Source organism: Ceratina calcarata, unplaced genomic scaffold, assembly GCF_001652005.2.
Source record: "Ceratina calcarata isolate Rehan_Ccalc_2016 unplaced genomic scaffold, ASM165200v1 scaffold369.2, whole genome shotgun sequence".
Taxonomy (NCBI): Eukaryota; Metazoa; Arthropoda; class Insecta; order Hymenoptera; family Apidae; genus Ceratina; species Ceratina calcarata.
Window position 1 is genome coordinate 952,208 of NW_017160008.1, and position 12,587 is coordinate 964,794.

The 12,587-nt window shown below is 34.7% G+C and overlaps 3 protein-coding genes across 9 annotated transcripts in view; 1 reads left to right on the plus strand and 2 right to left on the minus strand.

Moving 5' to 3' along the window:
• Positions 1 to 802: 802 nt before the first annotated feature.
• Positions 803 to 2,773, minus strand: LOC108625695 (cell death-inducing p53-target protein 1). Of its 4 annotated transcripts, none has more exons than XM_018025895.2 (4): positions 2,699 to 2,773; positions 1,760 to 1,911; positions 1,521 to 1,677; positions 803 to 1,454 (listed from the first exon to the last, which is right to left on the minus strand). In XM_018025895.2, the coding sequence occupies exons 2-4, from the start codon at positions 1,884 to 1,886 to the stop codon at positions 1,349 to 1,351; spliced, it is 390 nt and encodes a 129-aa protein (XP_017881384.1). In that variant the 5' UTR covers positions 1,887 to 1,911; positions 2,699 to 2,773; the 3' UTR covers positions 803 to 1,348. The 4 variants fall into 4 exon arrangements, with proteins under 4 accessions (XP_017881384.1, XP_017881381.1, XP_017881382.1 ...); XM_018025892.2 differs by lacking the exon at positions 2,699 to 2,773 and adding an exon at positions 2,545 to 2,692; XM_018025893.2 differs by lacking the exon at positions 2,699 to 2,773 and adding an exon at positions 2,396 to 2,538.
• On the plus strand, positions 2,713 to 10,141 carry Jarid2 (Jumonji, AT rich interactive domain 2). Of its 2 annotated transcripts, XM_018026018.2 has the most exons (13): positions 2,713 to 3,439; positions 3,499 to 3,609; positions 3,748 to 3,917; positions 3,988 to 7,492; positions 7,551 to 7,776; positions 7,856 to 8,008; positions 8,084 to 8,282; positions 8,370 to 8,518; positions 8,578 to 8,887; positions 8,962 to 9,368; positions 9,440 to 9,538; positions 9,619 to 9,921; positions 10,003 to 10,089. In XM_018026018.2, exons 2-13 carry the CDS (start codon positions 3,524 to 3,526, stop codon positions 10,087 to 10,089), a joined length of 5,694 nt encoding a protein of 1,897 aa, XP_017881507.1. In that variant the 5' UTR covers positions 2,713 to 3,439; positions 3,499 to 3,523. The 2 variants fall into 2 exon arrangements, with proteins under 2 accessions (XP_017881507.1, XP_017881508.1); XM_018026019.2 differs by lacking the exon at positions 2,713 to 3,439 and having other exon boundaries at positions 3,524 to 3,609; positions 10,003 to 10,141.
• A 47-nt stretch (positions 10,142 to 10,188) lies between these two features.
• LOC108625688 (solute carrier family 35 member C2) overlaps positions 10,189 to 12,587 on the minus strand; it is a 6,491-nt gene continuing 4,092 nt past the window's right edge. For 2 of the 3 annotated variants that reach the window (XM_018025879.2, XM_018025878.2), the window contains 3 exons: positions 12,179 to 12,431; positions 11,934 to 12,109; positions 11,505 to 11,858 (listed from right to left, as the gene is read on the minus strand). In XM_018025879.2, coding sequence (XP_017881368.1) covers positions 11,505 to 11,858; positions 11,934 to 12,109; positions 12,179 to 12,431 — 783 coding nt within the window. Of the gene's footprint in view, positions 11,859 to 11,933; positions 12,110 to 12,178; positions 12,432 to 12,587 lie in introns of all 3 variants that reach the window. The other variant, XM_026814180.1, reaches the window with a different exon arrangement.

Consider the following 12,587-nt stretch of genomic DNA (forward strand, 5'->3'; position numbering starts at 1 on the left):
AACATTTATTTCAATTTTAGTATTTATGTATAAATTTTTATAATTGTTATAAGTAAACAGCAATGCCTAGCATTTTCAATATTGCATAATTGCTCAAACATTAAATACCATAAGAAATACAAATTCTGTAAGCTTATTTCTGTAAATTTGTTCGTGTATATAAAATATATATACCAGACAAAAAATATCATGTACAACAACGTTTCATATTTCCATGTACGTTTAGGAACACAAATATGTATGTATCTATTTGTTGCACATGAACATTTGTGTTTAAGTATTACTAAGAAGATTCACCCTCCTTTGTACATTCCGCTCAACTATTTTATGAAAAATATTAAAAATTGGCGTATAAAGTAGTAAATCGAGAACCTTTTCATTTAAGTAATAAAACTTTTTACAAAAATGAGATTGAAAGCACTTCCTTAATATTAATGTTCAATCTAGCATTGTGCATTATAAAATGTCACATGAAACAAGTTTAAAGCTGGTAAATTACACTCGTCGAAATATAGGGTATCGCAGTAAATGTGTTAGAACTGAAGAGGGGTGATTCTGTAAGTGTTTCTGAACAACAATTTCCTGTGCCAAAATGCAAAATGAGATAGGGTTTTTGAATTATTAACGAAAAACACTGACCAGTAAGAGTGCGTGTAAGGCCTACGCTAAGCCACGGCCAGACATCACGAGCCAACCTACCCATGGTTCGGCGTGAGCCCTACGCGTGCTCTCATTAGTCAGTATTTTTCGTTAATAATTCAAAAAAGAAAATTGTTGTCCAGAAACACCTCCAGAATCACCCATTTTCGGCTCTAACATTTTTTCTGGGACACCCTGTATATTGACAATGTATACTTCACAATTCATAAAAAATTGAAGACCACCCATTACACATTTTGTCGAAATGCAATAGATATACTAATATCGTGGCCATTGATAATAACATGTATTAACCCTTTGACTACTGTTGGTGCCTATTGGCGTCCGAAACACATTGGCTTTCCGGTACTGTAGGCGCCAATTGGCGTCCAAATCAAATTTCGCTTGTTCCGCCTATTTTAAAATTTTATAATTGGTCTTATGGTAATGTAGAGTAATGTAGAAAGTTATTTAAAAAAAGCTTAAAATTAATGTTCACTTCAAGTAATATTCGTTTAATGTAATAAATTTCAGTATTTTGAATATTTTAATATACTTCCTCAGAAATGCATGTCTAACGAAAAATTTCGCCGTACCCAGTGGACGTCTCGAATGAATTCGTACCGTACCGTACGGCCAGTGCGTGCCAAAGTCTGCCGTAGTCAAAGGGTTAATATATCATGGTAATAGTGTTAATTGCGATATTACTTTATCTCCTGTAACGTCCTAAGTAAGATTTACAGCTAGGGCAGGTGTGGTGAACGTCCATACAATCGTCGATACAGCATGGAATAAGACAACATCCCAGCCAGCATCTATTAACATTATACATAAGACGTAGGAAGTAACAAATTAACACCCATTTAAAAAGTCAGCCTCACCCCATTAAAGCAATCACGACTCCTGATATATATGCAATTATTCCAGGTTCCGTCTTCGTCGTAGTATCTATTTCAGCATGGCATTGGGGACAAATTGTGTGCGTTGATCCTGGCCCAAGAGGAACAATAGTTGTTACAATAGTCGGTCCACTCGTATCTATAACAAAAACGCATTTCTAAATATAACTCTTAATTAACGAAATTGTAAATCATGTAAACCATGATAATCAAAAACATACAGGCTGCAGCAGGCGTGAAAGGACTGGCAGGTAGAACACCCCCCATTGTTTGTACACCACTTGGTGCATATGGTGGTGGTGCATATGGTGGAGGTTCATAAGGTGGTGGTGGTCCAGTCTTGTTCATGATGTATTATTTAGAAATAGACTATCTATAATTAAAGATGATTACATAACTACATAAGAGCAAGCACTAACAGTGAAATTACTAATGCATGCATACTATCATATCCAATTACATAGAACCAAAAGTATTTGGATCCACTTTAATAAACAAGAGGGAATTCAATGTAATGTATGGCAACTTGCTTCACTGGTATATATGTAAATTGTTTGAAAATCACAAAAAGTAATGCTATATAACTAAATATTATAAGCACTAATCCGAATTACCTTGTCAAATTATTACCAATCCAATTTTTAATATGTACAACAAAAATTTAACGACTGTGTGTTACATCAGAAATAGTACTTGTTCATTGAAAGTTGTTATAATTGATGAATCATTAATATTCATGAACGGATTGCGAAATTTGTCGCTAATGACATCCCAGGTCACTTGTATTGAAATAACGAATTGCCAATGTTTTATTAATGTTCTCTTAAGCGCATGGTACGCGAGAACTTTACACCTACCTCAATGAAGTAACAAAATTTATTCGCTAATTATTTAATCGATGTATAATTAATATTTAAAATCTGAATATGCATTCGATGTGCATAGTTTCAGTGAACACTTCAAAATGTAAACACTCAAATGCACCCGAAAAAACAGCGGACTGTACCAGTGGCAGCAGTGTAAGTCGAGAATCAATCAGTCGGGAATGTTGTGTCGAGGTCGGAATATGCCAGGATATTCGACATGGACCAGACCCAGACCCATGGAATTGACCGTGGATCGGGGACGAGAATCGTTTTGGGTACCTCATGGGTACCTACCTGTATATATATGTATGTATACTCATCATGGAAAGGAACGGACACCGACTCAACTACACCAGAATGCGTAGAACGCTTGCAATGTGGACGAGACTTGACTTGAGAAATCAATGACCGGTATATTTAAGATCTTCTTAAGTTATCCCTGTCTATCCCATATTTCCAGTCCCTGTCTTGTACAGGTAACAGGGACTTAAGCGAATGATTAAAGCGACCTTAAATATAAGTAACGACTCTGAATTCTGAATATCGGCCTGTATAGGAAAACGAAAAGAAATTTATACTTCGTTTATGATACTATTTTATCGGTAATGTAACGGTGATTTGTCGGTAACGTGTACAAGATTATTATATGGCCGGTTTAGCACCGTCAAGTGTTTTGCTATCTGTTTCTTACTCCGCTGGCCACATATTCTAGAGGGCGTCAAAAATTGCCGATTTTTTCGTGGGACACCAAGTCCCATAAGGCTGCCACTCTTTATAAGTATTTCCCCTCAGCGTAGGGAACAGATGTTAAGTGATTCTGTGTATCGTTCCTTTTAATTTATCTGCTTCGGATAGACTGTATTGAATTGTCGGACGACTGTCCGAGAACGTGAACTACTGAATTCCAATTTTATTATGCAGTAAATAATTTTTTATGCACATACGTTAGGACTCGGTCCTGCGATATAGTGTTGTCTACTATTTCTTAATCTTTTTTAATTCTTTTATTTTTATAAAAATGAAGATATCGATCAGGTAACAACTTGATTATCATTATTTAAGTGCTGATAATCATAGTTTTATAAATCCTCTAGAAACGTCTTTTAATAAAACCGAAACATGGTGTTGAATCGAAATGATAAAAGAAAACGAAAAGAAGGAGATTTGGTGGATCTTATGGAGCCACTCTCAGAATCTCCTAAGAGGTAAATAAACTTATTTACATAATTAATAGTTATTTACTATTGAAATTTGAGTACTTAACTATATGAGTACATAATATTTATGAACAGATCATTCTTTTTATTAATATATATTTTTTATTCATCTATTACTTATTATAGGACTAAAGTGCATGCACAAAGAAAGTTTGCACAGGGTGCATCAACAGTTTTTAATTCCTCGCATACTCCTATTAAAGATAAAGAGAAGTCTAAGCCTGCAGTTATAACAGAACTAATAACTCACAAGCGACCAAACACAGAAGACTTCCTCACATTTTTATGCTTCAGAGGTAGTCAAATTCTTATTTCGTCTTTAATTATGTTTTAGAATCACAATAATTGATGCAATTTTTTATTTAGGTACATCAATTTTACCTCCAAGCTTAAATTTTTTCAATGTTGGAAATAAGAAAGAAAAAGAAGATCCCAAGCCACTATTGACGTCAACAGATAAGATTGCATCTTCAACTAGTACGTCTGCTGAATGTCAGAAATCAGATTCAAGTCAAAAGAATGTTACCAAAACAAAGCCTGTCGTTGCTGAGAAAAAGAAAGCTCCGAACGAAATACAAAATAATATTACTACATTTAAGTGTACATCATCTACCGTACAGGCGCTTAAAAAGAAGTATCAAGAGCAACGGCTCGCTAAGCAGAGGATCAGAGATAAATTTAAGAGAGTTATGAGGACGAGGTCTTGCACAGAGAGAACATTATTGAAGTCTGCGAATAAGTTGGCACCGAAAAAATTCTTGCCAAGGGTCGAGACTAAGAGGCTTGGCTTACGCAGTAGCGTGCTTTCGGATAAAAGAAAGAAAGTTTCTCCAAACGTGAAATCTGTTCTGAAACCAAAGAAGAAGATTGTAGTGAAACAAAAAGCTAGCGACACATCAAACACAGATTCCACTTCCGAGGAAGAGGAAGAAGTTCCGTCAGAGAAATCACAATCGAAACGTACTGTTCAAAAGGCCGGTCAAAAGAACATGTGCACGAGAAGTAAACCAGAAACGAGAAGAATCACGCGTTCTCATAGCGGCACGGTTTCGCCTAAAAATATTTGCAGAAGACCAACAAGAAAGACAAAAGAAGCAGCTGCGGTGTACATGGAAATTCTCGGACGAAAACTTGTTAGTCCTGATTTGGAAAATGATGACAATGTGTCAGTGGATAGTTTTCCAGAATTGCCAAATACGCGTAAAGCTAGTCAAGCGGAAAACGAAACTAAAACTAAAGTAAAACAATCTGTAACAAAAGCAGCTAATAAAAATAAAGAGAGTAAAGTTACTTCTGCGAATAATACATCGAACAAACGTTTGGACAAGACTAAGACTAGTAAAGTGGCTTTTAAGGGTAAAAGATTAATGAGGGTTTTGAAGTATTGCGAAATTGACAGCGACGAAGAATCTGTTAGTTCGAATGAAACTAGTAACGCGAGACCTGTTACAAGACGAAGTTTAGGAAAATTAAATAAACCTGCGAATCGTGCTCTTAGATCCTCTACTAAAAATCTCGTCGGACGAATGGAGATACAGAATACTGTGAAATCAAAAACGCAGCTTCAAAATAATCTGAGATTCAATAAAGAAAAATTCGTAATGAAACGTAAACGAGAACAGAGTTTAAACAAACCAATATCTGAGAAAACTAACGAAGTAAAACAAAAGGAGACAAAAGCTGTCGTGAACGAGAGTACGGATTCTGATGAAGAGACACTGGGAATGTTACTCAACAAATTGAAAAGGAAAAAGGATGACAGTGAACAAAAGGAAAGTACTAGTAAAAATAATGATAATGACGTTGGAGAAAAAGTTGAACAACCTTCAGACGGAGCTGTTGTGAAGACGGACGTTCCAAAAATATCTGACGATGAGGAATCTTTTCGGGGATTCTCGAAGAAGGCTATATCCAAAGTACTGAATTCTTGTCAGACGCATGTCAATGCTAATCTCCTTACCGCGAAGAATACCGGAAATAAATCGGAGCCTAAAGTAAAAGATGAACAAGATTCTAATGCGACCAATAAACAGGAAGATAAAGGATTGTCGACTAACGAACCTTCGGTGAATACAGATCTTGCTACGACTGTGAGCATGTCAGATGATCAATCAACCCAGAAAAAAGAAATTAAATCAAAATTACCGGATAAAGTGGAACATCTCACAGAGATACAGAATACTGACAAGAAATGTCCTTACAAAACGGAAACTCCTTCTGCAAATATTCTCGATATGTCGTTGGCAGCGTTGCATGTGAGGAAAGAAAAAGTAAACATGTCCACTGAACAAATTGAAAAGTGGTTGAACGAAAGTTCGCTCGCTAAAGAGGAAAGCAAGTTAGAAATGGAGAACGTGTCTACATTTAAATATGAGGTTTGCGAGAAGAAGGCTGACGTTTCACATTTGTCGATTTCAACGAAAATTCAGCACTTGGTGAGACCAGTCAATGTTACGCTTTGTAAGTTGGCAGAAAAATCTAATTTGAAAGATCGTACAATTACGCTTAATAAACATCTGCCATTAGCAGAACTGCTATCTGATATGAAACAGCAAAATGAGTTCGCTAGTAAAATAGATTTGAAAGATATTAATAAAGGACGAAATATAAAATCAAGTAAAGATTCGTGTTCTGGTGAAGAATGCGACGGATTAAAAATTGTACAAAACTTGGTGGATGGCTCTGGCGAGAAGAAACTGACAGAGAAAAAGATATTTCAACCAAGGAAACCATTTTTACCAAAAGTTAAAGAACGTAAAACGGCGATTCCGAACGCGAATGCATTTTCTCCAGAAAACGAAAGTAGCGTTTATGCATTTGAGAGTGACACAGAAGATCCTGTTAACACTCCTTTTAGACGTAAGGCTCGTGAATCTAATAAATCAAATATACCTCTTAACTCACCTGAGATTGTCGCAGTTAAAAATGAAAATAATACAAATAAGTCTGAGACTAATACAAATAAATTGGACAATAATATAATTAAATTTGAGAACATTTCAAGTATTGAGAAATCTGAGATTGAAATGAATAAACCTTTGAAGAAGGAAGTGAACGATAATTCCGAAATGGCAACGACTAGTGACCATCCTAGTATTTCTTTGAACAATGACGACCAAGTAGTAGAAGTAAAGAATACATCGACCGCAGCATTGAACGTGAACAAATTTGAGTTGCCAAAAAACTTTGCTACGTTAGCTAATATACAAGTTTTACCGTTGGATAAGTTAACGACAAATTGGAGCAATGTGAGCTGTAGCACTTCCATAGCCGTACAAGTAAATCTTGATAACAGTGTACAGACACAAGAGCAAACGAGAGAGGGAGACGCGAATCAACAGAGGAGTACAGAAATATCTACTCAGACTGATAGCAATAATGAAAACGACGATGAAAACGATGGTCAACTATTTTATATACCTTTGCAAGCGGTTACAAGGAATGGTCCAAATTTAATTCAAGGGCAACAATTAATTCAAGGTGTAGCTGTAAAGCTTGGTACCGAGGGACCAACCGGACCTAATCAAAAAGTCCTTCTAAGAGCGAAACTAGTTACGAAACCTCCGTCGTCAGTTGTTCGCTGCCCTCCTGTGGGCACAGTGCAGCCTACGACACGTACTCCACCAAATTCCACCTTTGTAGCACCCGATCATTCAATGCCATCAACTTCATCAAACACAGCACCGATCATTCCTAAATCCGATTCTGAACCTAAGCTATCTTCTCCAAAAAAAAGTGAAAGCACCATACAGATGATGACCAGACAAAATGTCGCAACTGCATCAAATGCAACGCAAGAAAAGTATCTAAGATCTCCAAAAACTTCTAGAGAAAGAAAGACTTCCATTGATTCAAATAAGAATGGGAAACGGTAAGAAGAACTTAAAAATCCTTGTCAATCGTCTCACTGCATAATTTAAATGTTGTAGATGTCAGGTGAAAGCAAAGCAGAAAGTATCCGAGATTTGTTCTCCAACTAATAATGTACAATTTCCGAATGCAAAAGATGAAAATAAAGAGGCGCATTTAGTCCAGGCGCCAACTTTTCATCCTAGTGAGAAAGATTTTCAGGATCCTTTGGAATATATTGATAAAATCAGACCGATCGCAGAAAAATTTGGTATATGCAGAGTTATACCACCACCGAATTTCAAGGTAGAATCCGTATTCAAATGCACGTTTTCTTATAGATAAAATTGTAGCACATTTTAATGTGATTTTCTTTTGTTTTCAGCCGGAATGTAAAGTGACGGATGATATGCGTTTTACCGCTTATAATCAGTACGTACATCGCATGCTTCATAGGTGGGGTCCTAACGTGAAAGAAATGATGGCTATAAAAAAATATTTAGCTACTCAAAGTATAACATTAACTCATCCACCATGGGTAAACATTTCTTTCGTCGTCTCTTGAATCTCGTTTTTAGTGTATTCGTCAGAATTCAATGTTGCTTTTTTACAGATTGGTGGTATGGAGGTAGATTTACCTCACCTGTATCAAACAGTTCAAAGCTTAGGCGGGTTAAAGGAAGTAATTGAAAAGAAGAAATGGCAAAAGGTAGCCGATGGCATGAAGATACCAAAATCTGCCCAAGATCGTGTAACAAAATTGGATGATATTTATTGCAAATACTTGTTACCATACGATACACTGTCTCCAGGTACTTATTCGCAAATATTAAAGCCATATTAGTATAAAAGCAATATATATTTCTTAAAAACAATTTACATAAAAAAATTATATTCAGAGGAACGAGGCAAATTATTCAATGAAGTTGAGTCTGAATGGATGCAAAAAGAAAGTAGAGTTTTGCAGAGGCAAAACGCGTCAGTAAGTGAAAATGAAGACGACGAAGATGAGGACAGTTCCGATGAAATCGAAGAATGCATTGTAAAAGTAAGAAATATCACTGTCGCAATTTTGCGTATTTCTTTCTTAACTGTATTATTCTACAGGGTAGAAACATGCCCCTGAATGCTTTTTATCGCATCGCGCGGAACACTCAACGTATGTGGTTCGGTGAGAATCAGAAGACTGAAAACGAAGCCGAAGGTGCCTCCGCCGACGAGGTTGAAAGCGCATTCTGGAAGCACGTCGCGGAAAGAAGACGACATGTTTGTGTACACGCCGCGAGCATTGATTCAAGTGGACGTGGCTTCGGATTCTCAGTTGCTAAGAACAGTCCGTTTGCCAGACATCCGTGGAATCTCAAAGTACTTACCAATAATGCTGGATCTGTCTTGAGAGCTTTGGGTCCCATAATGGGTACGGAAATATGCACGTTTTCAAACTTATATTAAAATTGTAACTTTTTTGTGATGAAATAATTTTATTCATAGGCGTGACGGTACCTACACTCCACGTGGGTATGTTGTTCAGCGCGTGCTGTTGGTATCGCGATCCTCATGGCCTTCCTTGGATAGAATATTTACACACTGGTGCTAAAAAGATCTGGTATGGAATACCGGACGAACACAACAATAATTTTAGAGAGGCTCTATCAAAGATGGTTCCACGTTACTGTAAGAATAAGACTATATGGCTGCCATCGGACACGGCAATGGTACCTCCCGAGTTATTAGTTAGGAACGGGGTATCATTGTGCCAGACTGTCCAAGAACCAGGACAATTTATAATTGTATTTCCTAAAGCATTTACGTCAAGCATATGTACTGGTTACGTAGTGTCTGAAAGCGTTTACTTCGCGCAATCATCCTGGCTAGAAACAGCTGAACAAGTATTTAGAGTAAGTAGAATAACGTTTTCTGACTTTTTATTATATATTTTGTGAACAGTACAATGGAACTATCATTTTAGGATATACAAGACAGTTGCGAACCATCGATCTTCTCTTTTGAGAGATTATTGTTTAACATTATTAATGATTCTAGATCTCATATAGATGTATTAAAACAGGTCAGTATTAGAATTAATCATCATATTACGTACGAAAAACTATAGATAAACCAAGATTAATAAATAATTGATACATCTAGATTATGCCAAGTGTAATTAGAATTCGTGACAAAGAAATAAGTTGCCGTGAGCAGTTAAAACTCGTGGGTCTTATGAACAGAGAGAGATTACCTCTGCCAGATAGCGGAAAACGAAAGAAGGGGCAAAGAGTAAACGAAGACGACGGAGACTTTGAATGTGAAACTTGCAGAGCTAATCTGTTTGTTTCGTTAGTTAGCAATTCACAGGATGATAGCGTTTACTGTTTGTCGCATGCATTGCAATTACTTAACAAGAAGAAACAGCTGTTGAAGCATTGCACCTTGATGTATACGTACAGCGAGGTAAATATACGCTTTTCAAATTCTGACGAGTGCGAATGTACGCAATCTATTAATTAAACATAATTTTTTTGTTATGAACAGGAGGAATTAGATGATTTGATCCATAAACTAGAAGACAGAATCGAAGCCAAATCTAAAAAGACTAATCAAATTAAACAAACAAAGTAATGAATCGACAGAGCTATTTATTAATTCACGTAGATAATTAATTATTTATTAGTCTATTACAAAATAATTATGAGATTTTGTTACATAGATACATATATATACATATACATATATATATCATATTTATTCTTATCATGGTAATACATTTGTATATAAAAAAAATGAATGCTTTACATCATTTCGAGGTGCAGGAATTCAAGTGATTAGCATTAAATTAAATAGCACATCACGTATTTCCAATCATTAATTTTCAAACCGAGAAACATATTACACTATTTATACATTGTTTTCATATATGACAATTATGAATATTATCTTGCATTTTATTCTCACACATAATGATAAAATATAAGATGTGTTACTATATACTTAGACTACGTTTAAATATAATTTATAGAATTCTAGGAATTAAATATTATCAAATATTTCTTATAATAACTAAATTCCGTAACATTTGTTATTTAAGTGTTAAGTAAATAATATAATAATAGCGTACTTAGGTATGCAAAATTTATTATGAATACTTTAAAATTATAAAATGAAAGATTACGATGTTCTCAATATGAGAAGATCTATACGTTAAATAAGTTTCTTCGACAAGTGCATTTATATTGTTACACAAATCAATATGTGTATCATAAGATCAAATAAACATCAAGTAATACAAAACATTGTTTAGTAGAATTCAAAATTATTTTTTACGATCTCTTAAAATCACGTACCACGTGACGAAATAGCTCGTGAATATAAATACAAAATGACATGTATATTTATACATTTCACAAAAAAAGATAGCTAACAGAAAAGTTATCACAAAAAAGTTTGGTGAAAGAATTGTTACTAATTAGATATACTTTCTCATCGTAATTAATAACAATCTATAACACACATATTTATATACTTAATGTTAATTTTAATATCCATTATTATGCTGCGTTTTCGGAAGTCTTAATTATATATACACTGATATACACGATCGGAAAAAAATTTGAAAAGTACTATCGGTAACATTGTTATATTATGCTAGCCTCTGATAAGGAACTAATAACACAGACTGCAAGTAAGAAATACTAATTACAGGATAAATTTCTTTACATTAAATATACGTATTATACTTTACTTTGCTAACTTTCTCTTTACTGTTCATATATTTAACATTTTTAAATAAATATTGAAATAGAAGTTTGCCTACTTCATGACATGACATAGAAAAAGTAATTTGAAAATCATTTTATAGTTAAAATTCATAGAAACCATCGACAAAGTCTTTACGTAAAAAAGCATTGGTAAATGTAAAAATATATATCAAATGCGGTAAACAGCATATATAAGTGGACATGGAATGACTCCTTCTCTCTTTTGTAATAAATAAACTTCATCTCAATGCACACATTGAATATCGAATACTTAGACTTCTACTGCTCCCTACGTTGCAATATGTTAGACAGTACTTGAGTAGAATTCTCATCGTGTTTGATTATGTCGTCTTCCTCCGAACTGAATTCCGCGTTTAAAAGATTTGTTAGCGACGTCGATTTCTGCGTTAACAAAGGAAAATTCGTATCGATCCCGTCATCGTGTTTTAGACTATTACTCGATAGAGAATTTACTTGCATTTCCAAAGTCTCAACTTTTTTATTTCTACTCGAGAGTACTTTCTTAACGGTATGAATTATAATTCCACAAAGGCACATTAACAACCCTAGAAAATTGATACCACTCATTTGATCACCCTTCCATTCAACAGCCAAGATTAAAATACATATTTCCTACAAAGAGACAAATAAAAATTCATTAGTTGATGCGATACAGCGTTTTCGAAAGTAAAGCATATTTCAATTTACCTTAATTATGCCGATAATAGAAAGTGTAAGACTAGACGTGTATGTAATAACTAAAAATTCCATAACTTCCATATGGAAAGCTATAATAGCACTTCCAAGTACAGCAGTTACAGTCATCGAAATAGACTGAATATCATTCCAATCTATTGTTATAAAATCACGGTACACCTGAGGTCCTAAGGCATATAGTTCACTTATAATTTAAAAATAAAATGTCATAAAATAATTAGAATCTGTTCTGTTACCTTCAAACCATAGCATCACAGGTGTGATAGGTACTAACATCCACAATTGCATATAGTACATCATATCAATTGGGCTTTTCATTCCAAATTTAGATTTCTGCATTATTAATTGTGACATTGTCCATCGAATACCGCTTGAAAATGATGCTAGGAGGCAGATGACAAATCCAAAAATTTCAAATTGCGTTGATTTATAGGTAAACATGAATAAGCCTACTGATATCATTACTACAATACATGTTAATGACCAAGACTGTAATAAAATAATTTAGTTATGAGTATGTGTCATATTTTAAGCATGTATTGGCTATACAGTCAATCCCAAAAGTTATGTACCTTAGAAAAACGCATTTCCTATAATTAAAAAGAAATCAGACGTCGGAAGAATAATGCTAATAATAAATAGCTA